This window comes from Danio rerio, chromosome 2 (genome assembly GCF_052040795.2).
Source record: "Danio rerio strain M-AB ecotype USA chromosome 2, GRCz13ab, whole genome shotgun sequence".
NCBI classification, from domain to species: domain Eukaryota; kingdom Metazoa; phylum Chordata; class Actinopteri; order Cypriniformes; family Danionidae; genus Danio; species Danio rerio.
In genome coordinates this window covers 58,952,501-58,976,352 of record NC_141022.1, presented here as the reverse complement: position 1 = coordinate 58,976,352, position 23,852 = coordinate 58,952,501, and the positions used below count along the sequence as shown (strand labels likewise).

At 35.7% G+C, this 23,852-nt stretch overlaps 1 protein-coding gene and 2 long non-coding RNA genes across 4 annotated transcripts in view; 2 read left to right on the top strand and 1 right to left on the bottom strand.

Moving 5' to 3' along the window:
- Positions 1-23,852, top strand: part of LOC147846563 (uncharacterized) — a 198,545-nt gene that overhangs the window by 145,277 nt on the left and 29,416 nt on the right. The window lies entirely within an intron of this gene.
- ap1m1 (adaptor related protein complex 1 subunit mu 1) overlaps positions 1-23,852 on the bottom strand; it is a 69,066-nt gene that overhangs the window by 37,250 nt on the left and 7,964 nt on the right. The window contains exons 4-11 of one of the 2 annotated variants that reach the window (XR_015477483.1): positions 23,106-23,236; positions 19,835-19,982; positions 15,559-15,685; positions 14,729-14,871; positions 11,515-11,586; positions 8,587-8,745; positions 5,682-5,954; positions 3,179-3,789 (exon numbers count right to left, since the gene is read on the bottom strand). Coding sequence is in view for 1 of the 2 variants with exons in the window: in NM_001331127.2 (NP_001318056.1) it covers positions 5,829-5,954; positions 8,587-8,745; positions 11,515-11,586; positions 14,729-14,871; positions 15,559-15,685; positions 19,835-19,982; positions 23,106-23,236 (906 nt within the window). In the remaining variant the exon portion in view is untranslated. 2 annotated transcript variants of the gene reach the window in all.
- On the top strand, positions 21,020-22,719 carry LOC147846565 (uncharacterized). The gene is made up of 3 exons (XR_015479247.1): positions 21,020-21,748; positions 21,791-22,213; positions 22,501-22,719. It is a non-coding gene; the product is annotated as an uncharacterized LOC147846565 (long non-coding RNA).

Genomic DNA, 23,852 nt, shown 5'->3' with positions numbered 1-23,852 from the left:
TGATCATCAACACATGTTTCTCATCGTTTCTTCACACTCATGTTTTTCTATGCAACACAAAAGATACGCATACAGCGACACTAAAACAACACTGGACGTGATCCACTGTCACTCCATGAAAAGGAGACATTAAATATTTTCTTTCTTTGTTTTCACAATGAAAAACAGACAACAAAATTTCCCGAATGTTTACATTCCAAGGCATGATTGAATGCTCGTCAAGTAGGTGGACATAATTATTGGTCATAACAGAGTCTTGATGTTGGGAAGCAAGACTTAATTTGTGCATCATTTAGGGCAATAAATCTTACGTTATCTTACGTTCATCACACACACACACACACACACACACACACACACACACACACACACACACACACACACACACACACACACACACAAAACTATTACATGTTACGCCAAGCAAAGATTAGATTATTAATATAGATTATTAATAACAATAATATTGACCTTAAAATGGCATTAAAAAAATGTAAAACTGCTTTTATTCTAGTCGAAATAACACAAATAAGACTTTCTCCAGAAGAAAAAATGTGTTTCTTTCCTATGAAAGTTAATCAGCATTCTTCAAAAGGTATGTTTAGCAGAATAAAGAAACGTATAAAGGTCTGAAACCACTTGAGGGTGAATAAATAGTGCGCAATTGTTAATTTTTGGTTGAACTATTCCTATAATGAACAACTTTTCTGACAATACAGCTATAGTATTGAAAAAAGTATGTTTTAAAAATGTTATTTTAGCTTTATTTCACTTAATTTCTTCCACAGTTTCAGTTGAAGATAATTAAATCTGTGTAGGCGACATGCAATTTTTCATGAATGAAACAAGGCAGCGTGTGACAGATTCACATCTAATTTTGCACAACACGCGTTTACCAGAGGCTTTTGTCTCCAGGAATTGTTTTGTAATAACATATTTTCAATGTTGCGTCAGCTGAAAGATCCACAGCGAAGATAAAAACAGTTAAACATCTAACAACCACAGCCTCTTTTACACTGAAATCAATAAAAAAATATATATAAAGACGTGTTAAATTTATTCCACCCCACAACAGAAGCAAAAACAAGTGGTAATACCAATGAGAGAGCACATAAAATAATAAAGATAAAAAAGAAAATAACAACTACATATTTTCTTAATTTTAAAGCTGTTCTATGTCGTTTTATGAAATTAAAACTTAATCACATTTCTTTTATTAGTTTTCTCCGTAAAAATAACAACAACAAAAATACCAGTAATACTGATGATGTTAGATTTGCATAATTTTAGTCAAACATCTAACCTTTATGGCCTCTTTTACACTGAAATAAATGAAATAATTGATTAAAAACGTATATATTCATGACATCAAGTCAATAACAACATATTCCACCACACAACAGAAACAAAAAGAAACGGCAAAACCAATGAGAGAGTGCATAAAATAATAAGGATTAAAAAAGGCACATAACAACTACATATTTTCCTAATTTTAAAGCTGTTTTATGTCATTAAATGAAATAATTTAGTTATATTATTTTTCAGTGTATTTACAATAGTTAATTAACTTGTATTTAGAAAAGTATTTTGTTACATGGATTACATTTAATATTAAGTTTGCAATATTACAGTTATTGTACGCATCAAAGTTTTGTTTTATATGAATATTTGATTTGCATAATTGTAATTAGTTAATTATATTAAATATGTTTATTCAGTAGTAATAATATTCTATTTATTTACTTTTATACTTATGAGGACAATTTTAACTCTTTTTGTTGTTTACTTATCTGAATGCATTCAAAACGAACAAATAAATGTAAAATCTGCTAATAATTTTAACAAAAACTGCCAATTATTTAAGTCAATTTACAGCATGAAACAAAACTGTCCACAAGTTATCTAAAATAATTAAATAAATATAGATTTTTCTTAATTAAAAAGTGATAATAATAAATCCCCATCGCTCCCGTCAATTTACAGCTTGATCTACAACTGTGCTCACATCAAAAATAAATAAAAAAGTTTATATATATCTTCCATCACTCCCATGAGTGAACCACAACATGTCAAACAACAGATTAGAATAAAGTAGAGTCTTGAGGACCGCAGAGCCCTTGTTGTCACTGTAATTCTTGTTTCTAGTAAGAAACACATGTTATAATGTGAAATGAAAATGACTAGTAATGAAATAACACATATGCTTAAAACCATATATGCATTTGAATACAGAAATTGTGCTTTGATAATCGACTGTTTATACATTTTTCAATACTGCAGCTGTATTATCAGAAAAGTTGTAGTAATAATAATTATAGGAATAGTTCACCTAAGAATTAACATTTGCACATTTTTTAGTCACGCTCAAGTGGTGTCAGACCTTTATGAGTTTCTTTATTCTGCTAAACACAAAATAATACATTTTGAAGAAAGCTGAAAACCTGTAACCATTCACTTTCACAGAAAAAATTAATACTATGGAAGTCAATGGTTACAGATTTTCAGAAAATTATTATCTTTCAAAATACCTTTTGTGTACATCTGAAGAAACATATAGAGGTTTGAAACATGTTAAAGGTGAGCAAATTATGACAATTTAAGTTTTGTGGTGAACTATAAGTGCAAGTGTATAGCGCCATCTATTGATGATGAAGAAAAATGCATCACAAGCTGAGCAACAGGTGTTCAACACCCGGAAAACACACATTAACCGACTAAACAGACAGCAGCGCCATCTTACGTCCAAAACAAGAAGTGATATCATGATTAAAAACATCTGCTATAGAGTTAGGCTGCTCTCTGAAATGCAATGCAAGCTGTACATATAAAAAATAGTGTTGATTTTTAAAATGTACATGCTAATACCAGAGCTGCTTTTTAGCATATGGGAAATTCCATTCAAATGTCAACCCTGCCATGAATAAGGTTTTCACCTTTTTAGGTTTTTTTGTGCATATACATACTCAAAAATGTCTGTCAGTGTTTTCAAACAAGTATATTTGATTTACTAAAGTCACACAAGATCCTATTTCACACCTGTCACATCCATAACGGAGAGCTGTCATACCCATAACCAAGCTTTTTTCTCGTAAATGCTAATTTGTCAAATAAAATGAACTCAATCATGTTTGTTCTATAAAGTCAACTCTTATTCTTTTTTTTTTAATAATTATTTTTTAGGGGTTTTCGTTTTTATTTGATAGGACAGTCGAGAATTGACAGGAAAGCATGGGGAACAGAGATAGGGGAAGGATCGGCTGGGACCGCAAGGTGGAATCGAACTCGGGTCGCCGCGAGCACCGGAGTGCATGTGTCGACGCACTAACCACTACACCACTACACCACTGGCGCCTACAACTCTTATTCTTTTGATCAGCATTGTTTATTTTGGGTTGTGCAGTTTAATTTACAGAATTTCTACAGTGTGATGTGTGTGTTCTCACAGGGATTTTTCCAAACTCACTTAAAAATGCAGTTGTTAAACTCCTCTTGAAAAAGAGCAACCTGGATAACACCCTATTGAGCAATTACAGACCAATCTCAAATCTCCCTTTCATTGGCAAAATCATTGAAAAAGTTGTTTTCAATCAGGTTATCAAGTTCTTAAAATTCAAGGGGTGTTTAGACAATTGTCAATCTGCTTTCAGAGCACATCACAGTGCAGAGAGCGCTCTTATAAAGATAATCAATGATATCCGCCTAAATACAGACTCAGGCAAACTAAAAGTGCTGGTACTGCTCAATCTCAGTGCTGCATCGGACACTGTCGGTTAATAATTTTGACTTCAACTGTATATGGCGACGTATATCTCTCGCCATAACCGAGTCTCAATTTTGTTCCTTTTTCTGTAAGTTTTTAACTTTATGTGCAAAACTGGAATATTGCATAAAAAAACATGCAAATTAAGCAGCGTTTCCATCCAGCTAATCAAATTGAATAAAACCATCTTTTCTTGATTAACTGGCGGCAAATATCAACAGTAAAAAACTAATTTGCTGCAGTGGGAGAAGCTGCGTCAGTCTTTTCTTCATCTAATAAATTTCTTCATCTAATAAATGACTTGCGCCTCAGAAGGCAATCCTGACACGTGTCAGACGTGGAGCACAGACGCTCTTGATTCTGGAGGTCATTAATAATATAATAACACTAATACTTAAACGGTAAGGTGTTTTAGAATGACCTAAACAACATTTCAGATGTTTTACAACGTGCTCAGCCTGCTGGTTTGTCCATTCACACACATTTTCATCATCACATGATCTCTTATGACAAAATCACATGACCTTTTTTGATGCGCATGCTGAAATTTGTGTGGTAAAAGTGTTTCCATCGTAGTTTATTATCTTACTCAGTTATGCGCATACGTTGTTTTATGCGCATTTTTAAAATGTATGCGGATCATGCCGTTTCCATCAACCGTTTATTTCATGCACATTAGGGTTGTAACGGTATGAATTTTTCACGGTATGATAATCGTCTAAAACAATACCACGGTTTGACGGTTTCGCGGTACACGGTATGTTACAAATGTTACAAAATAATAGAACAGTGAAGCAAATTTGACTTTTTCCAAATAATATATTTTTTAGTTACTATAAACAACACCACTTACAATGAACAAATAAAAATAAGAAAATAATAAATAATGTGTCAAAGTCCAAATAAAGTCCAAATAAACATGGTGCAAATCCTCAGTAAAAATAGATATAAATATTTACTATACTATAAATAGTTACATAACGAAACTAGATTCAGTATGGAACATCCTTAGGTTTTATGTGCCAGCATGGATAGGTTTGTCTATCGATATGGATTTGGATATGGTTGTCTGCAATGCAGACAAACAGCTGCATCTTCATTTGCGTCTTTTGAAAACAGCAAGAGCAGCAGTTCGTCTTTGCTGTGTCACTGTTTTGTCATGTTTCTGTGCTACTGTGCATGCAAAAGTACTTAGTATGAGAATTATTTCATGCAAAACTTTTTTTTTGCGTTTTATTTAGCCGCGCATAAATGTATGCCTATCTCTCATTCCGTGTTGTTCAAAAAGCTTGGTCCACAAACAAAAGTGAAACCTATGCTTATTGGTTGTGATATAGCGAGTTTGAACCAATCTGGGCATGGAGGAGGGACAATGCATCAATGTATCGTGTCTGATTTGTCCGGAGACACAGTGACGAGCGTTTCTTTGTCAAATCAGCATTGTCAAATGTTGATGACGTAACCGCACTGATTCCGGAGCCTCTGAAAGTCCGCGAATGTTATGTGATACGGCACTGGAAAGCTGAGACTCTCTTCTTTATGCCAATCTTTGAATTGTATGAATCGGATCAGCGGATCAAAAGTTATTAAACATTTAAGAGCAATACTTATTTTTAGCCGCGGGCGGCTGTCTCGGTCTTTAAGGGTTAAAACCGTTGATATGCAATTGTTCATGGTATGATAATCGTGCACGTTCAAATCGTGGTAAACCGTCATACCGGTATATTGTTACAACCCTAATGCACATATGCAAAATACACATAAAAATACTTGGATGGAAATATAGCTATTAAGATTTTCTTTTATCCTTTGAGCAATGCATTTATTTGTTGTGCTCTCCCATTCACTGCTCTCTAAATTTACCCAACTATGATAACAGTCCCTGCTGAGAAACCTGGAAATGTGAAAAGGCTCCATTCACAGCCTTTTGCTATTTGCCTCATTTCAAATTAAGATTATGATTTGATTTCAATTAATTGCACAGCCCTACTCAGAAGTGATTCAAGAAAGAACCGCAATGCATTTGGAAAATCTCGGAATCGCAATGCAAGACTATCTGCGTAATTACCTGAATTCCAGAAGTGGTGAAATAGGGGATCTCAAACTTGACACTGATTGGTGGTTTTCCCTCTTTGTCCTCCGCCTCGACGCTGGGCAGGCCGAAATGAGCCCTCATCAGATACTCCTTACCTCCCTGAAACACAAAAACACATCTTCCATCTTTAGCTAGGTTATTATGAACGCCGTTTATTTGTTTGTTTATTGCCACGTCAGCAACTTATGGATATTTTTAATGGCAAGAATAGTTTAGATAAAAACTAGTGCTGGGCAAAGATTAATCACAATTAATTGGATAAAAAATAAAAGTTTGCTTTGACATAAGATATGCATGTGTACTGAGAATATTAATTATGTATATATAAAAACACACACGTATGCACATATTAGGGATTTTTTATATATTTAGATACAAACTATATATATGTATATATTTATATTTACACATGTTTTTAACTTTAAATATCTATGAAAAAAAAACCCTGTTTTGAACAGTTTTGTTTTTGTGTGTGCATTACTTATACATAATAAATATATATAATACACACACACATATACAAGGTCAAAACAAACTTCTATTTTGGATGCAATTAATGACGATTAATCTTTGTTCAGCACTAATAAAAACATATTACACAATAATAAAGACTTAAACATTCAATAAGAGATAATAAAAATGTACATAAAAATATTAGATATTATTTTTTCAGTTTAATATATGATGAATAACCTAAAACCATCAGTGTTCTTAGTATAAAATTCTTGCCGAGTAGTCTTTAGAATTTAATATTTTAACAAAATGTTTTATTGGTGAGGAAAGTTTAGCAGTGGTTACAAGTAAGAGGTGCATTAACCTTCAATAACTACAAATGCATCACCCTAGAGCAGTGGTAGGGAACCTGTGGCTCTTTGACTAAAATATGTGGCTCTCCAGCTGTCTTCATTCATTCATTCTTGTCGGCTTAGTCCCTTTATTAATCCGGGGTCGCTACAGCTGAATGAACCGCCAACTTATCCAGCACGTTTTTACGCAGAGGATGCCCTTCCAGCCGCAACCCATCTCTGGGAATCATCCACACACACACTCATACACTACGGAAAATTTAGCCTAGCCAATTCACCTGTACCGCATGTCTTTGGACTGTGGGGAAAACCGGAGCACCCGGAGGAAACCCACGCGAAGGCAGGGAGAACATGCAAACTCCACACAGAAACGCCAACTGAGCCGAGGTTCGAACCAGCGACCTTCTTGCTGTGAGGCGACAGCACTACCTGCTACCTGTGCCTCGCCCCCCAGCTGTCTTACTTCAATATTATTTTACCGTTTAAAAAACTATAACCATCACTAAAAATCTGTTTCTTATCGAAAATATAATTACGATCCCTTTTTAAATTGTAATTTTATACAGCACAATGAATAAGAACTCAGTTAACAATAAAAGGAAATTTCGACCAATGTGCGTTTTTGGCAATGTGGATAAACTCGACTTGACACCAATAAAGGGGCAAACAACTTATATCTCTATGATAACCTAATTCAAAGAACATTCATGAGTGGTGATGGTGAAAATAAAAATACTCTAAATTGTTCTTTCTTCATTCATGGACTTGCTCAACATGTGGTGCTTCATATTTGTTTATTTTTGAGTTGTGCATGGACATAAATTAAGGTTTTGTTAAAACCTGTATTATATTATAGTAATATTATAATAACAATATAGTATTAGCAGTAATACTATCATATATTTTAGTGATTTATAGTAATACAGTAGCAAATGCATTTTCAAAGAGGCATTTTGAGATCTACAGTTGAAGTCAGAATTATTCGCCCCCTTTGTATTGTTTTCTTTTTTTAAATATTTCTCAAATGATGTTTGAATTTTCACAGTATGTCTGATAATAGTTTTTTCTACTGGAGAAAGTCTTATTTGTTTTATTTTAGTTAGAATAAAAAGAAGTTTTGAATTTTTTTAAAAACTATTTTAAGGTCAATATTATTAGCCCCTTTAAGCTATACTTCTTTTGATAGTCTACAGAACAAACCACTGTTATTCCATAACTTGCCTAATTACTCGAACCTGCCTAGTTAACCTAGTTAATCTCTTAAATGTCACTTTAAGCTGTACAGAAGTGTCTTGAAAAATATCTAGTCAAATATTATCTACTGTCATCATGGCAACGATAAAATAAATCAGTTATTAGAAAGGAGTTATTAAAATTATTATGTTCAGAAATGTGATGAACAAAAATCTTCTCTCCGTAAAACGGAAATAGTGGAAAAAAATAAACAGGTGTCTAATAATTCTGACTTTAACTGTATATACATCCAAATGGCTCTTTAAAGAAATGCATTTGCTTAAAAAAACTGAAATGGCTCTTTGCTGAAAAAAGGTTCCCGATCCCTGACCTAGAGCAACCAATTCAGCATCTAGTATAAACAGTTTGGTCACGTCTGCTCTCAAAAATAAAATTGGAAGAGTCTTTCAAGATATGCTCGGGTTGACCTCTTTTTAATGTTTGCATTCCACTTGCCATTTTTCATATATACAGTTGAAGTCAAAATTCTTAGCCCTCCTTTTATCTTTTTCAAATATTACCCAAATGATGTTTGGATGTTCGACAGAGCAAAAAAGTATTCAAAGTATTTCCTATATTATTCCTATATTATTTTTTCTTCTGGAAATTCTTCTAATTTAAATATAAATGAATTGCAAGTTTCAGATTGTAGGGACTAATTATATCATGATTGCACATGTAGGTTTTCTTACAGGGAAAGACTTGATGGACCAAACAATCTCGCTGTTTTCAGGCACCCACTTCACGCTCCCCACTGTGGTCTTAAACTTTGGCGAGTCGGCGTCTGTCGGGACTGGAATATGAATCTCCACATTGTTGGCAGTAGAGCGTCGCTTAAACTGAGACTTGGCCTATGGTAGGACAAAATAAACATGAAGGTTATTTTACATAAAAGTTGAGTTTGCTGTACACTGATCTGATATCAACAATGACATTTATAACTTACTGGACTGGATCAGCTTTAAAGGTGCAGTAGGTGATTGTCTTCAGAAACATTTTTTGTTGTGCTGGTCTTCACATTCCAATAGTAAGGATTAAAGTAAATGATCTAAATGTGTTTTATGTATTTTTATATTTTGGGTAAGGCATAAAACTAAAAAATGTTCATCCAATTAAATAGCCGGGCCGACATTTCTCATAATTCCGATAAGTAGCTCAATCTGTCAGCAAATGCAAATTTGAACAACTGTGCAACCTTTTGTAAGCAACTCTGCAGTTTGTGCATTGCACGTTCAAAAGAGAGCGAAAGCGCACGCGATCGGTAAAAACATGAATCAAAACTTTTTAAAAACCTGAATCAATATTAGAATTACCACTGCATGCTAGAGAAAGGATGACACCATGGCTGAAGGATTTCTTTTAGACAGGTAATGTTCTGTTTTAAAACTATTTTAGCTTCACGCAAAGCTGATGTAACGTTAGATGTTGTTGCAAATTTATTATATACGCACAGAATTGCGTATATAAGTGTTGTTCAGCCACTAAAATCTTCCAATAAAAGATTGATGCGTCTATTTTCAGTTTCATAAGGTCCTTTAACAGCATCGATAATATAGATTTATATTTAGTTAACAAACAAAAAAGTCAGTTAATATCGCTATTCTGCCTAGCCTGCTTTACTGAGCTGAAGTTGCTTTTATATTGACATTGGGTCATTTTTAAACAATGACAACCTTTGACACGCCCCTATATTGTTTACCATGCTGCTCTGACTATATTCACTCTAAAATAGCAATTTCTGCACACTGCCGGTCAACCACTAAGCAGTCGCTTTAGGACAAAGCATGTGAGAGTGAGACCAGCGATCCTTGCATGCATGAAATATTGCACATTATGACACATTTTGCTTGCTACACAACTGAAAACATGCTAGATATAATATAGTTTTACGTTGGTAAAAGTACTGTAAAGTTTCCTAACTGGCAAATGACATGATCAAGTGCAGAGGTGGGCAAACTACGGCCTGCAGGCCATATGCGACCCGTTGAACACTTTCATCCGGCCCGCAAGTGAGTTTTTAAAATGCTGCTTCTGAGTAACGGTTTGGGTCAGAATTAGTCAATTAATGATGCAATTACAAGTGAACGCCATGTGATGGTAGTATTGCATGCAGTACAGTTAGCGCAACCAGTAGAATTAAAACACACTCTTGGATATTAAAATGCACTCGACCGTTAATGCCTCTTTTGAATGGTTTACTAACGGCTGCGAGGGTTTTGCGTGCTGCTTATGCCCCCTGCACGCCTCGCGTTTTAACCGCCTACTGCGCCTCGCGTTTTTGCCGTAGCAGACTCCAGACTTTGACACTCTTGGGAAGAGAGGGGACCAGGCTCTATATTCACATTAACACATTCATAATAACATGACTTGGAATAACAAAGACTAAGATTCTTCTTCCGTTTTATCTCATAGTTTTATAATTGATACGAGCATATTTATAAAAGCTAAAATTAGATTGTTGTACATTTGACTTCAATTATATATTAATTGCGGGTTAAATGTGTTAATTTTTGTCATAGAATGTATTTCCCATGCATACATCCACTTAAAAAAGTTCTTTTATCAAAGATTTGTGGTTTCATCAAGTGTTATGATGATTGATCTGTATATTCTAAAAGCAGTGCAAATTAGATTATTGTCAATTTGACTGAATAATAATATTTAAGAATTGTTTTTAGTTTGTTAATATGAGATTTTTTCTATCAGACATTACCTTTTCTATTCTCCACTGTAAAAACATTACATTATTATTATTATTATATTTTATAAGGGATTATTTTATTATTTTATAATGATTGATAAGTGATGATAAATATAAATAGCAGTGCAAATTAATTTGAATTGTAAATTTGACTTAATAATATTAAAAAAACATCTGTTTTGTGTTAATGTGACATGTTTCTGTCTGATATTACATGTTTCATCCATACTACCACTATAAATAAAAGTTATTTATTAAAAGGATTTGACATGTGGCCCTTCACTTGGTTTGCAAAACTTAATGCGGCCCTCGGGTCTAATAAGTTTGCCCACCACTGATCTAGTGGGTCTCTGTCATCTTGAAGGTGAAACGTTCATGATTTCAGAAGGCGTGGCTTTAGACGGCAGGGGAGGGGACTGTGTTTTTAAAGACATTAGGCTAAACGGTTAGCATTTTGGCAGATCACCTACTGCACCTTTAATTGTATCTGTGTATACAAATGTGATGAACATTATACATTGCTGTTTTACATTTGATTATTAAATTAGTGTATCTGAATGCTGTTAGACTCCCAGCAAATCATAAAGCACTGTTTGTTTTATTTGTACATTATTATTATTGCATTACCTGTATATATCAATGGTTAGTTATATTTTATGTAGATGTGCTTCCTTGCAAATTTATCCAAATGTATATAAAAATGATGATTTCCTTTCGAACAGACCTATTAATTTCACCTGGTGAAGTTATACTTCATTTCGCAATGTAGATCATTGGAAAATAAAATATGCTAATGTAAGTTTCTCTAATATCATGCAGACCTAGTAATAAGCTGCACAGAAATAAAGATGAATTGAATAAAAGCATACACAGCATGAAATTAAACTAAAGGTAACATTGCTGATGGATGTGTTCTCACTTTTATCATGTACTCGATTCTGCTGTGGGAATGTTTCTCGATCACAGACTCGATCCAGATCAGTGGCTTTACCTGTGAACACGCAACAAAAATGTAACTGCATCAGAATCAAACATCAGGATCAAGGACAAAATAAACAAACCAAAACAGCTAATGGTAGTTTACTTTAATAAAATACGATAACTATCAAGACCTACAAATGAAGACAAAATTATTAGCCAAGTGCTGTTTAACAGAACAGTATTTTTACACATGAGCCATTTTTGAACTTAATAGCTTTAATATCTTCAAGTTCAAGTTCTATTTATTTATATAGCACATTTCCAACTGCCACAAGGCTGCACAAAGTGCTTTACAGAAAGAAAATAAACAAATGATATGAGCATAAAACAGTAAAAACAGCAATAGGCACATAATAGGAAGGAACATAGAAAGATTATCAATAAAAGAGCAAAATAAAAATAACTAGATTCTTAAAGTTTGAGAACAAACTTTGAGGCTGGCTTGTGAAAGCCTGATGGTAATAGTTTATTTAGTTTAAACAGTTTTAAAAAGTATGAAAAGATAGATAGATAGATAGATAGATAGATAGATAGATAGATAGTTAGATAGATAGATAGATAGATAGATAGATAGATAGATAGATAGATAGATAGATAGATAGATAGATAGATAGATAGATAGATAGATAGATGATGGAGGGATGGATGAATGGTGTGCTAGCATAAGTCAAACAAGTCAACCCCCGCTTCTCTACGATGTTCTGATACTACGATATAGCTGCTGTTATATCGTTGCTAGGTTAGTCTGTTTTGTTGCTATGGAGTGGATTGACAGCTTAGACTGATGATGTATCAAAGCTTCTTGCCAGTATGAACAGTTAAAAGCAACACCCATGTCTCTATCACACTGCAGCATGACAATATCAATCTGAACCTCTATAATGGCAGTCTATGGGAGCGTTGCTAGGGTGCCGTATCTGGTTGTTAGGGGTGTGGCTAGAAAGTTAAAAGCTCATCAGTTATTGGTAGTTTGGTAGTCTGAGTTAAATGAGCCCAGTTAGAAGTCTGTGTGACAGTCTGATGTAGAGTTATGAGCTCACAAAGTTTGACCCCATGTAAAGTCAGTAAGAGTCTTTTGCAGTGGAAGTCTATGGGACAGTTTCTAGGGTCCCAAAAGTGGTTGCTAGGGTGTGGCCAGAAAGTAAAAAGCTCATCAGTTATTGGCAGTTAGGTAGTCTGAGTTAAATGAGCTCAGTTAGAAGCCTGTAGGACAGTCTGATGCAGAGTTATGAGGTCACAAAGTTTGGTCCAATGTTAAGTCAATGGGATTTTTCAAAAGGTCCCGGGACGTTTTTCGGAAAACCAAAAGTCGGATCAGTCGGAAAAGATATAGCAACCCGAGTCAGACCAGTTTGGAGGTCTGGTGTGAGTTTGGTGGTCATAGTTTGAAAGCTCTAGGAGGAGATAGTTTAATTTTTAGTCTCAGAAGAAAAATAGGATAACAATAGTCTGGCTTGCTACACAAGCCAGCCTAATAATAATAAAATATTTTTCCTAATTAAAAGATGCTACCACAGTTGACCAAAACTAAACTTGATAGAGAACATGACCGTTTTGATCCCCCTCCCCACTCATTTGTTTTATCTTCGCAATGATGACAGAACATACTATTGTACTAGTTACTCTTCAAGGTGCTAATATTCAGATTAAAGTGCAATTTAAAGACTTAACTAAGTTATTTAGGTTAACTAGGCAAGTCTTTGGACAATAGTAGTTTGTTCTGTAGACAGTGGGATAAATATAAATATTAGCAGTTTTTAAATAAGGTCAATAATCTTGGTGTAATTGTGAAGTGAGATTTTAGTTTCAGTAGTCATGTCAAAGCAGTCAGTAAATCAGCATACTATCATCTCAAAAACATTGCAAGAATTAGATGCTTCGAAACTTGTTCATGCTTTTATCAGCAGCAGGCTGGATTACTCTAACGGCCTCCTCACAGTCAGACAGTTGCAGCTCATCCAGAACGCTGCAGCCAGAATTCTGACCAGAAGCAGGAAATCAGAGCACATCACACCTGTCCTCAGGTCTCTACACTGGCTCCCAGTTACATTCAGAATAGATTTTAAAGTATTATTACTTGTCTATAAATCACTTTATGGCCTAGGACCTAAATATATTACAGATATGCTGACTAAATACATACCTAACAGATCACTCAGATCTTTAGGATCAAGTAAATTAGAAATCTCAAGAAGAGTTCAGTCAAAGCAGGATGAATCATCCTTCAGCTACTAACAGCGGCCTCTGCTGCTGGAATCAGCTTCCAGAAAGGATCAGATGTGCTCCAACATTAGGCGCGTTCACATCAAGACTGAAAACACATCTGTTTAGCTGTGCCTTTACTGAATGAGCACTGTGCTGCGTCCTACAGATCACACTATTATGTCTTTCTTTTCTTTTTTATTCTTTTATAACCCGTTTAACACATTTTAATCTATTTTTAATCATTTTTAATTCTTTTAATCATTTTTATTTTCTTTCATTCTTGTTTCATTGTGTATGAAATGTGCTATATAAATAAACATGCCTTGCCTTAAATAAAACAAAAAAAATCCAGCCAAACTAAAAGAAATAAGACTTTCTCCAGAAGAAAAATAAGAAAAATATAATAATATAATTGGAAATACTGTGAATTATTTTCTTTTTATGGTAAACATCACTTGGAAAATATCTGGAAAAGAATACAAATTTTTTATAATAAAAAATATCTATTTTTTTATAATAAATATAATCATTTTGTCTTCTACTGTATGTACAGTAATTTCATTACGCTGCCAATTTACAGTGAATGTTTTATCCCCAATATCACTCCATAAGTCAGAAAAAGACTGTCACCAGCCAGCAAAATTACTTCACAATTTCATTAGAAATTCATTTGATTACAAAATCAGACAAATTATAAGTATACAGCCCTTTAATTAAAAAATAAATAAATAAACAGACTTTAAAGCTATGCAAGCAATGCACTGTGACTGCCATCTAGAGATGAAGTGGCAAAGCAATAAAACGATTGCTAAGATTTTTTCAGAAATTCATCACTACCATTCCAAGTAACACAAAACTGTTTACCTGTGACAAAAAAAGAACCTTTGAAGGACTAAATGTCCCCTATTTTGCATGATTTTAGTAAGTGTATGGTTTTAGACACTCACATGTGTGTTGAGGCGGTAGGACATCAGCTCAAACTCTCCATCGGGAGGAATAAAGGAGATGGTGCGATCGTTCTCAAATCGAGATAGACGCACACACTGATGAAACTTCACATCCTCTAACTCCACCGACTTACTCTTACCACCTGAAGAAAAGACATGTATGAACAATTAAAAAAATATACACACTTCAGCACACCTTTTCCCATAACTATAACATAAAACTGCATATTTACAGATACAAACTGTGCCAGATTTCAACAGAACACTAGCATATACAGTTAAAGTCACAATTATTCGCCCTCCTGTGAATTTTCTTTTTTAAATATTTCCCAATCAATGTTTAACAGAGCGAGGAATTTTTCACAGAATTTCCTATAATATTTTTTCCTCTGGGGAAAGTCATATTTGTATTATTTCGGCAAGAAGAAAAGCAGTTTTAATTTTTTTTTAAACCATTTTAAGGTAAATATTATTTGGCCCCTGAAGCGATATTTGTTTATGATAGTCTACAGAACAAACCACTGTTATACAATGACTTGCCTAATTACCATAACCTGCCTAATTAACCTAGTTAAGCCTTTATGTGCTGTCATCATGGCAAAGATAAAAGAAATCAGTTACTAGAAATGAGTTTTTAAAACTATTATCTTTAAAAATGTGTTGAAATAAAAATATACAGGGAGGCTAATAATTCAGGAGGGCTAATTATTCTGATTATAACTGTACATGAGCAGGAGTTGTTAAATGCATTAAATAACAGCTACACAACTTATTTCAAAGCCTCTTTCTATGATGCATATAGAAAAAGAAAATAATTAAAATAGACTCACGGCCAGTGTTCTCGAACAAAACCTTGTCATTCAAACCCAAACGCAGCTCTGGCATCCCTGAGAGAAACACTCTCATCTTAATGGAGCCGACAATCTCACTGCGAAGGACATTCCCATTCGCACTGACCTGGAGGGAAAGTAAACAAACAAACACTAAGAGTCATGTAATCTAATGGATTCATATGATTACTACTATTATTACTGTTATTATTTAAAGTTCATTTAATTTCCTGTTAAGCAATATCAGGATTGAATTATTGCAGAAAATCAATGTATATATCACTACAAAACACCACAAAATACAAAAGCAAAAAATAAATAAAACAAAAACTGAAAACAATAGGTATAAAAACAAAAGGTAGATGAAGCATATAATTATGTCTAATTCCTTTATTATTATTATTATTATTAATAATAATAATAATAATAAGAGCCAAACATTTTTAACAAACAGACAAATAAATGATCAAACATTAAATACAGTTGGTAGAAAAAGCATGTGAACCCTTTGGGATTACTTTATTATTTCCATTTCGATTATTTTGTCATAAATGTGTTCTGGTCTTCATGTAAATCACAACAATGAAAAAAAACAGAGTGCTAAAACCAAGCGGCAACCTCCCGCTCTCCCTCAGGAAGCCAATACGGAAGTAACTAAAACTGCAATTCATGGGAAATTCCGCTAGTCCTGGCCGCTCCTGGCTCCAAAACAGAGCAAATTTCAATTGAACCCACTGTTAGAATGGCCAACTTTACAGCAGAAAAAAAGGTGTTTACAGCCTGGTACAAAAAAAGATTTTGGTTAATACAGCTAATATTACCCTTCATGACAACTGTGAGGGGGTGAATTTTTTTATAACTCATCCGTTTCCTTTATATTAAGTTATATTAAGTTTGCATAATTAAGGGCGTGGCCACTTGAGTGACAGCTAGGTCTCGCTGGTCGCCGTCACGTCACCTCAGCTGACTCCTGCAGATTAGCCACTGAACTCGGCATATTTATCGTATTTCTGTGTTGTTTTATGTGGCTTTACACAGTCAACTGCCTATTGGACTTGTTTCCCACAATTATTTGATGGAATGTCATGCTGAGGGCACTTAATTGAGCTCACAAACCATTCACGTGGCCTCCGTTTCCCATGTGAGTAAAGTTATATACTTATATACCATCTCTATACATGTATTTGTTTTATTTAAGATCATTTATCGTTTATATTTATATTTAGAGCTGTAATGCACTCCAGAATCTGTCAGATTGATTAGCTGTAGGCTCTAGAACAGTCATCTGAAGTGTTGTCATACAGTGTTATGCTGGATTTCATCAATAGTCTTACATTAACTAACACAGACTATATCTGAAGTGTTTGGAAGTAATTCGCGTTTTCCTCCTGTTTAAAAACGTCATAAGAACAATGTTTAGTGGCTCAATGTATTACAGCAGTGTTTTTAAAAGTCTAAACACTTTATTGATATAGTGTACAACCAAGCACAAGTGGTCAGAATACAAACGAGTCACAGGTGATAAAGTATAAAGCATTTCTCCCAAAGTAAAGTGTGTCTGAACCAGGTCCAAGCTAAATGCTAGCAGTTGTCTGTAGCTCCGCTCACTCTCCGCCTCTTTGCCCTTGTTTGGTATCCCGCCGTGGGTGTGATGACGCGTGACCAAAATGGCGACGGTTGGCCGCGCCTACTTGTGGCTTCTTTTGCGCTCTTCAGAAACCTATGGGGGACGTCACGGATACTACGTCCATATATTTTACAGTCTATGGCTAAAACCAATACCACTCAAAAATGATATGTTTTCATTGAACACCACATGCTAGCATTCACAGTGCAGGGTGGAAAATGTATGTGAATCTTTGGGGTTAATAACTGGTTGACCCTCCTTTGGCAGCAATAACTTAACCAAACGTTTCCTGTAGTCGCAGATTAGACCTGCACAACGGTCAGGAGGAATTTTGGACCATTCCGCATTACAAAACGGTTTAATTTCAGCAATATTCTTAAGATGTCTGATTTGAATGGCTCTGTTGAGGTCAAATCACACCTTCTGAAGTGGCCCAGTCAGAGTCCTGACCTCAACCCGATTGAGATGCTGTAGCATGTGTGCATGTTTTTATGTTTGCATGTACAAATGTGTTTGTGCTTACCACGAAATTACAGACAATGATGTTGTTGTTTAGCAGTAAATAAATAAATTAAATAAATAAAACAATATGGTTTATCCAAGTCAAATTATAAAGCTGTTAACTACCCATTTTATAAATTAACGATTTAGATAATTTACTTAATAGCACTGGTCAGTCGTGTAGGGGGAAACAAATCATTGAAAATAAGTATTGATGTTAAGGTCTTGTTAAAATACCCATTAACTTAGGGCTGGGTGATACTGAAAGCAAACTTTAAGTTTTCAAACTTTAATAAAACAGTAAACCCCAGAAAACTCGGTCAACAGCACAAATTATAATCAAATCTGAGCTTTCAAGTAAAGCAACTAACCATCATTATTCAAATACATTCTGAACATTATAAGGTGTGAAGTTGAATGACTACATTATCCCCTATGCTATTTTTTTTTAGATGGGGTGCTAGTGGCTGGATGCACAGGAAAAGAAACCAAAAAGCCACTCTGTCGACATCCTTACATTCTTTTTCATTTATAATCTCCTCACTGCTGCAATATGGTACTCATTTTTACGTGTGCTGTAATTCTGTCCTGATCATCTAAAATGCGCTCGTGCTCCCCTGGCGTCTCTCGTAACTAGGTGACCAGTTACACGTTATATCTCAGAGGATGACAATGGACAAACCACACCGTTATTACTGCAGATTGGTTGGTTCTACTTAAATGAATCGCGGTATTCTGAAAGGTCAGATGTTTTCAACTAAGTGCGGCTGCTTGCACAACATGTGCCCGTCGCTCCCATATGCGTGTCATGCAAGTCGTGCGCCTCCATTGGAAATGACAAACTTACAAACGAAGCTTGTTGCCATTGCTTCCAAGGCACGCTCAGCCGCCACATTTAAATAAAACTATAGCCTTCATACTGAAACTACATACTAAATATTTTTTTTATCAACACTAGGCTTGGGCGGTATCCAAATTTAGATTTTTTGATTTTGACACACAGAGAGCGCAAGAGAGATGCACAGCACCACACTCTCTCTCTCTCTCACTCTCTCTCTCTCTCTCTCACACACACACACACACACACACACACACAGCGAGAGAGAGAGAGAGAGACACACATACAGCACCACGCGTGCTCTCACTCTCTCTCTCTCTCTTAGTGTGTGTGTGTGTGTGTGTGTGTGTGTGTGTGTGTGTGTGTGTGTGTGTGTGTTTCCGAATAAAGCACGGGAGCGGTCGGTAACTTAAAAGGGAGCGGTCGCGCGGTCTTACAATATCGCTTCCAAGCCAGCGAGTACGCGCGCATCTACGTGGATTGTGTGTGTGTGTGTGTGTGTCTCTCTCTCATTTATACACATACACACAGAGAGAGAGAAAGAGAAAACCAAGCGACACACAGTCAGCATGCTCTCTTATTTACACACACACACACACACACACGCACACACGCGTACACACACACGCGCGCACACACGCGCACACACACACTGCAGGTGACTTGGTGCGTGAGTCGAAATCTTACCTCACCTCTCTCTCCTCCCCACTGTCCCGTCATGACAATCACGCATACTCATTTGTAGGTATTAGATAAATAACATTATTATTTAATACTTTTCTCCTACTTAAGTGAATTGTTTTTATGATGGTATAACGGTATTAGAACTGACACCCTTGCTATTTTTAGATCCCGTGGTATACAATATAACCTTATTACCGCCCAAGCCTAATCGACACTGACAATGGTGTTCAGTCAAAAAATATCGATATCGTTTTAATCGCCCAGCTCTACATTCACTTTTTGCATTTAATGAACTTTTGTGTTGTTATACGTGGATCTTTTCTATTACAGCAAAATAAAGTGTAGCACAATAATTCCATTATGTCAACAACTGTATTTAACACTACTATTCAAACTTCTGTCTTTCGATTAATCACCCCATGCCTCTTGATATGGCTGTTCAAACATGCTCTTCCAGCTAAATTTGTTAAAGTGTTAAACCTTCTACAAAAACAGCAGGTTCATCACCTTACACGTTCACAATGCCATGGATGTTCCTGCTTATCCTGTTTGTTATGATGGATTCCTGTGTTTATTTTCAGAATGTCTGCAGACATCTAAGAACCGTGGTGCTTCTAAAAACATACCAGGAGGTTAACGGACTCGATGACGTCCAGGAAAACCTCGTTCTTCCTGTACTTGATGCCCTCTGACCTCCAGGACACGGCGTTAGTGACGGTTGCAGGGGGTCGAGGAGCTCCCGTGTCCAACTTATGACCTTCCTGCGTGATGTATCTGTGTATCGGCACACAATGAGGAGAGCATAATAAACACACGGCTGGAAGTCATTGAAAACAGACGTTTACAGCAGACTGACTGACACCTGCTGGGTTATAGAAAGGCCTGCAGTTGTTTCTGTGCTAAGAAATTCAATTAATGATGCACTGACATTTCTTTGTATCTTGTGATGTTTCTAATGTCCAGGCTGATTTATTCAGTTAAATGTACAGATTTATGCACAGGCGTAGCATGACCTGTGTTATGCCGAGTTCAGACTGCATGATTCTCAAAGTAGTCGTGTCACAGATGTGTTCACACTGCTTGACTATATGGGCTAGCCTTTCGTTGCTGCTTTTTTTACACTGCAAGAGGGATCGGTGACAGGGACTTTCACATTGCATGACTTTACTGTAGGAAGAATCGCCGACAACTTCGTCCAAACTACGTCTCACATACAAAAACACGTTGTATATCTTTTGTTATTAACTACATAATGAGAAAGAAGCCTTTAATGGGGTAGAAAATGTACATGTTTGCTCACCTGGGTTTAAAGGCAATTAGCCATTTCTCCTCAACATTGATAATAAACTAATTTCTTTCTGTATGAAACGTCAAACAGACACGGGTGCTCCTAAGTCCTGTCAAACCTCCACTAGTTTTCCCTCCATTTCGTGGGTCCAAATAAACCAAAAAAAGAGCGCTTTTAACTTCTCCCCCAGCCTCCCGCTGGCCTGCAGCAGGTATACACACAAGTGGATGCTGCTCTCTCATTGGCTGTGGGAGATCACTGATGTTATTTTCAGTCAAAACTCAATTCACACGACATGATTTGAATCGCCAACAGCTCTAGATATTTAGCATGCCAAATATTGTGCAGGCATCGGCGACTCATCTGCGATTCTCTCAGATCGCGTCTTTGATCGTTCATACTGTGTGATTGTCACTCACGTGCACGAGCACTGATTTGCCTGTGATTTCAGGCATTTGTCAGCGATTTCTTAAAACCTGTCGGCGAGCCAAAATCGGGGCTAAAATCACGCAGTCTGAACTAGGCATTAGGAGCCAGATGCAAAAATGAGAGAAAAATGTAATAAAAATGCATCACTAAGTTTTTTTTTTACGCTGTCCTATAGTTGTACTTTTTGTGTTTTTTTGGTATACCTTGGGTTTTGAGTTTTGAACTGGTAGGACAAATTTAGAGTGGATATAGATGGACGGACGGACACACAGATAGATAGCTAGAAAGGGTTGATGGATGGTTTCCTTTTCCATGGTGGGCCGCCACACCAAAATTCATCCCGCCATGGCTACATTTACAGCATCTCATTCAAAACATTCAGTCGTTATTGTTTTTTTAATAGTGGGTTGTAATCGCACCAAAATGTATTAAAAGGTAAGTGAATAATTCAGCGTGAACTTTTCTGTAACCATAGTGCTGTGTGTTCTTTGTTTAACCCTTTAAGGTGGCACGCTAACTGACCGGCGAGTGAGGCCAGCAAACACGATGTAGCTTTCAGTTAAGATGGACAGTTTCTATAATTATACTTTATAGATAAAGGTCTAGGGCTCTGCATATAATGACTTTATCTTGCTGGAGTTTAAAGCTGTTTCACTTCACTTCAGGATGCATTAATGTTGCTCGGTAGGTCTATTGGGAACATTCATAAATATTCCTAGCAAATCTAATAAATGTTGGAGACTTACTCGTTACATAAGAGCACTAAATCGCACTTCAGCAGCGTTTATTTGAGAACGCACAAGAAGATCTGCGCTTGAACAGCGTATATTTGAGGGCGTGCAGGAGGTTTTGTGCACGAACAGAGGAAATCAGCGCGCAAGCAAAGAGATTTGCATGCTCATATTACATAAATGCAATCTCGACTTGTAATACTGCGCTCACAACATTTGTCATTAAAATAACACCATAGGTAGTTGGTAGAAAAAAGGCCTGCCGCCTGGGATGGATGGATGGATGGATGGATGGATGGATAGATGGATAGATAGATAGAACATTATATAGAATGATAGATAGGATATATAGAAGGATAGACAGAAGGAAAGAACATTAGATAGAATGATAGATCTATAGATGGAATGCTAGATGGAACTCTACATTGAACGCTAGATGAAACCATAGAACAGCTAGATAAAACAACAGATAAATAGAATGATAGATAGATAGAACAATAAATAGAACGATAGATAGAAAGATAAAATGATAGACAAAAGGATAGTACACTAGATCAGTGGTTCTCAAACGTTTTTCATCAAGTACCACCTCAGAAAAAAAATTGTCTCTCCCAGTACCACCAAAATAAGCTGTATTGAAATACAGTAGCGCAGTAGGCCCAGTAAAGCAGCTGCAACTCTGCACAGTTAAAAAACGTGGCAGATTACATCAGAAATATAGGCTATATGCCATATATGACATATTATATACATAATTTTTGATAAATTTTGAAATGTGTGTAGCATGTACATGACATATTTCATTCCTCCGCGTACCCCAAGAAGGAAGCCTGCGTACCACTAGTGGTACACGTACCACAGTTTGAGAACCACTGCACTAGATAGAACATTAGATCTATAGATAGAACGCTAGATGGACCGCTAGATAGAGCCATAGAACAATAGATAGATAAAACAACAGATAGATAGAATGATAGATAGAAAGATAAATAGAACAATAGACAGAACCATAGAACGATAGATGAATAGAACGACAAATAGAATGACAGATAGAATGACAGAAAAACAATACATAAAATGACAAATAGAACGGCGGAACCATAGGACATTATATAAAAGGATAAAATGACGGATAGATAGAACGCTACAGAGAACACTAGATAGAAGGATAGAACGATAGAATGCTAGACAGAAAGACAAAAGAATAGATAGAAGGATAGATAGAAAGAAAACAGAACGATAGATCAGTTAATAGATAGGAAAAATGACAGCAGTAAATAAGAATTTTATATATATATATATATAATATCTGCCCAGGGTTTAGAGAGACGAGACTAGATGCTAAACTGACCATTTAAGACACTGAGAAAAAAATTTAAGCTTATTATCATGAAAAACGTAAAGTGTTTTGACCAACGAAGCAAAAGCATGACAGATGCACAGACTCACTCCTGGAGGATCTTGCTGTCAGTAGTTTGAGGATATCCGAAATCCATGAGTTCATCCAGCAGCTCATATATAATGACAAAGTTATCTCTGATACTCTCCTCCTCCAGCTCCTTAAAGTACTCAGAGAAAACCTGAAAAAGCACATCAAATAACCATCAGAGAATAAAACAAGTGATCATGAGCACACATACTGCACATAAACCTTGTAGAAGTAATAAAATGTGTTTTTTAAGGCAGAAAAAAAGATTGCAAAAAGGTTACCACCTCTGCCTTGTTTTGAGTCAGAAAAAAAAACTGATATTGTAAATTGGAAAATAAATAAATAAAGGTAATTGCAATTTTTCAGATTTTTTTGGTTACAGTTGTGAGCAATAAACTCTAAAATACAAGTTCATGACTTATAATTGTACAATTTCCACAATATATTTATTTTTCGTTTCCAGCACAAAACAAAAACATAAAAAGGTATTTTATATAAGCGTGATTTTCCCACCACTTTTATCTATCCTGTGGTGGAAATAAGATTTCTTCAGCGTCAGAACTTAATAAGCAGAAATGTTGACGGGAGGAGGGTTGGGGGGTCCTCCTCACACCAGTGTGCAGCATCCACTTGACTGATGCAATGGCAGCCACATGCCATGGAGCCAGTGCGCTCACCACAAACCAGCTATAGGTGAGGAGAGACAGTGATAGAGCCAAATCTGTGGATGGGGATGATTGGGAGGCCATGATAGTTAAAGGTCAATG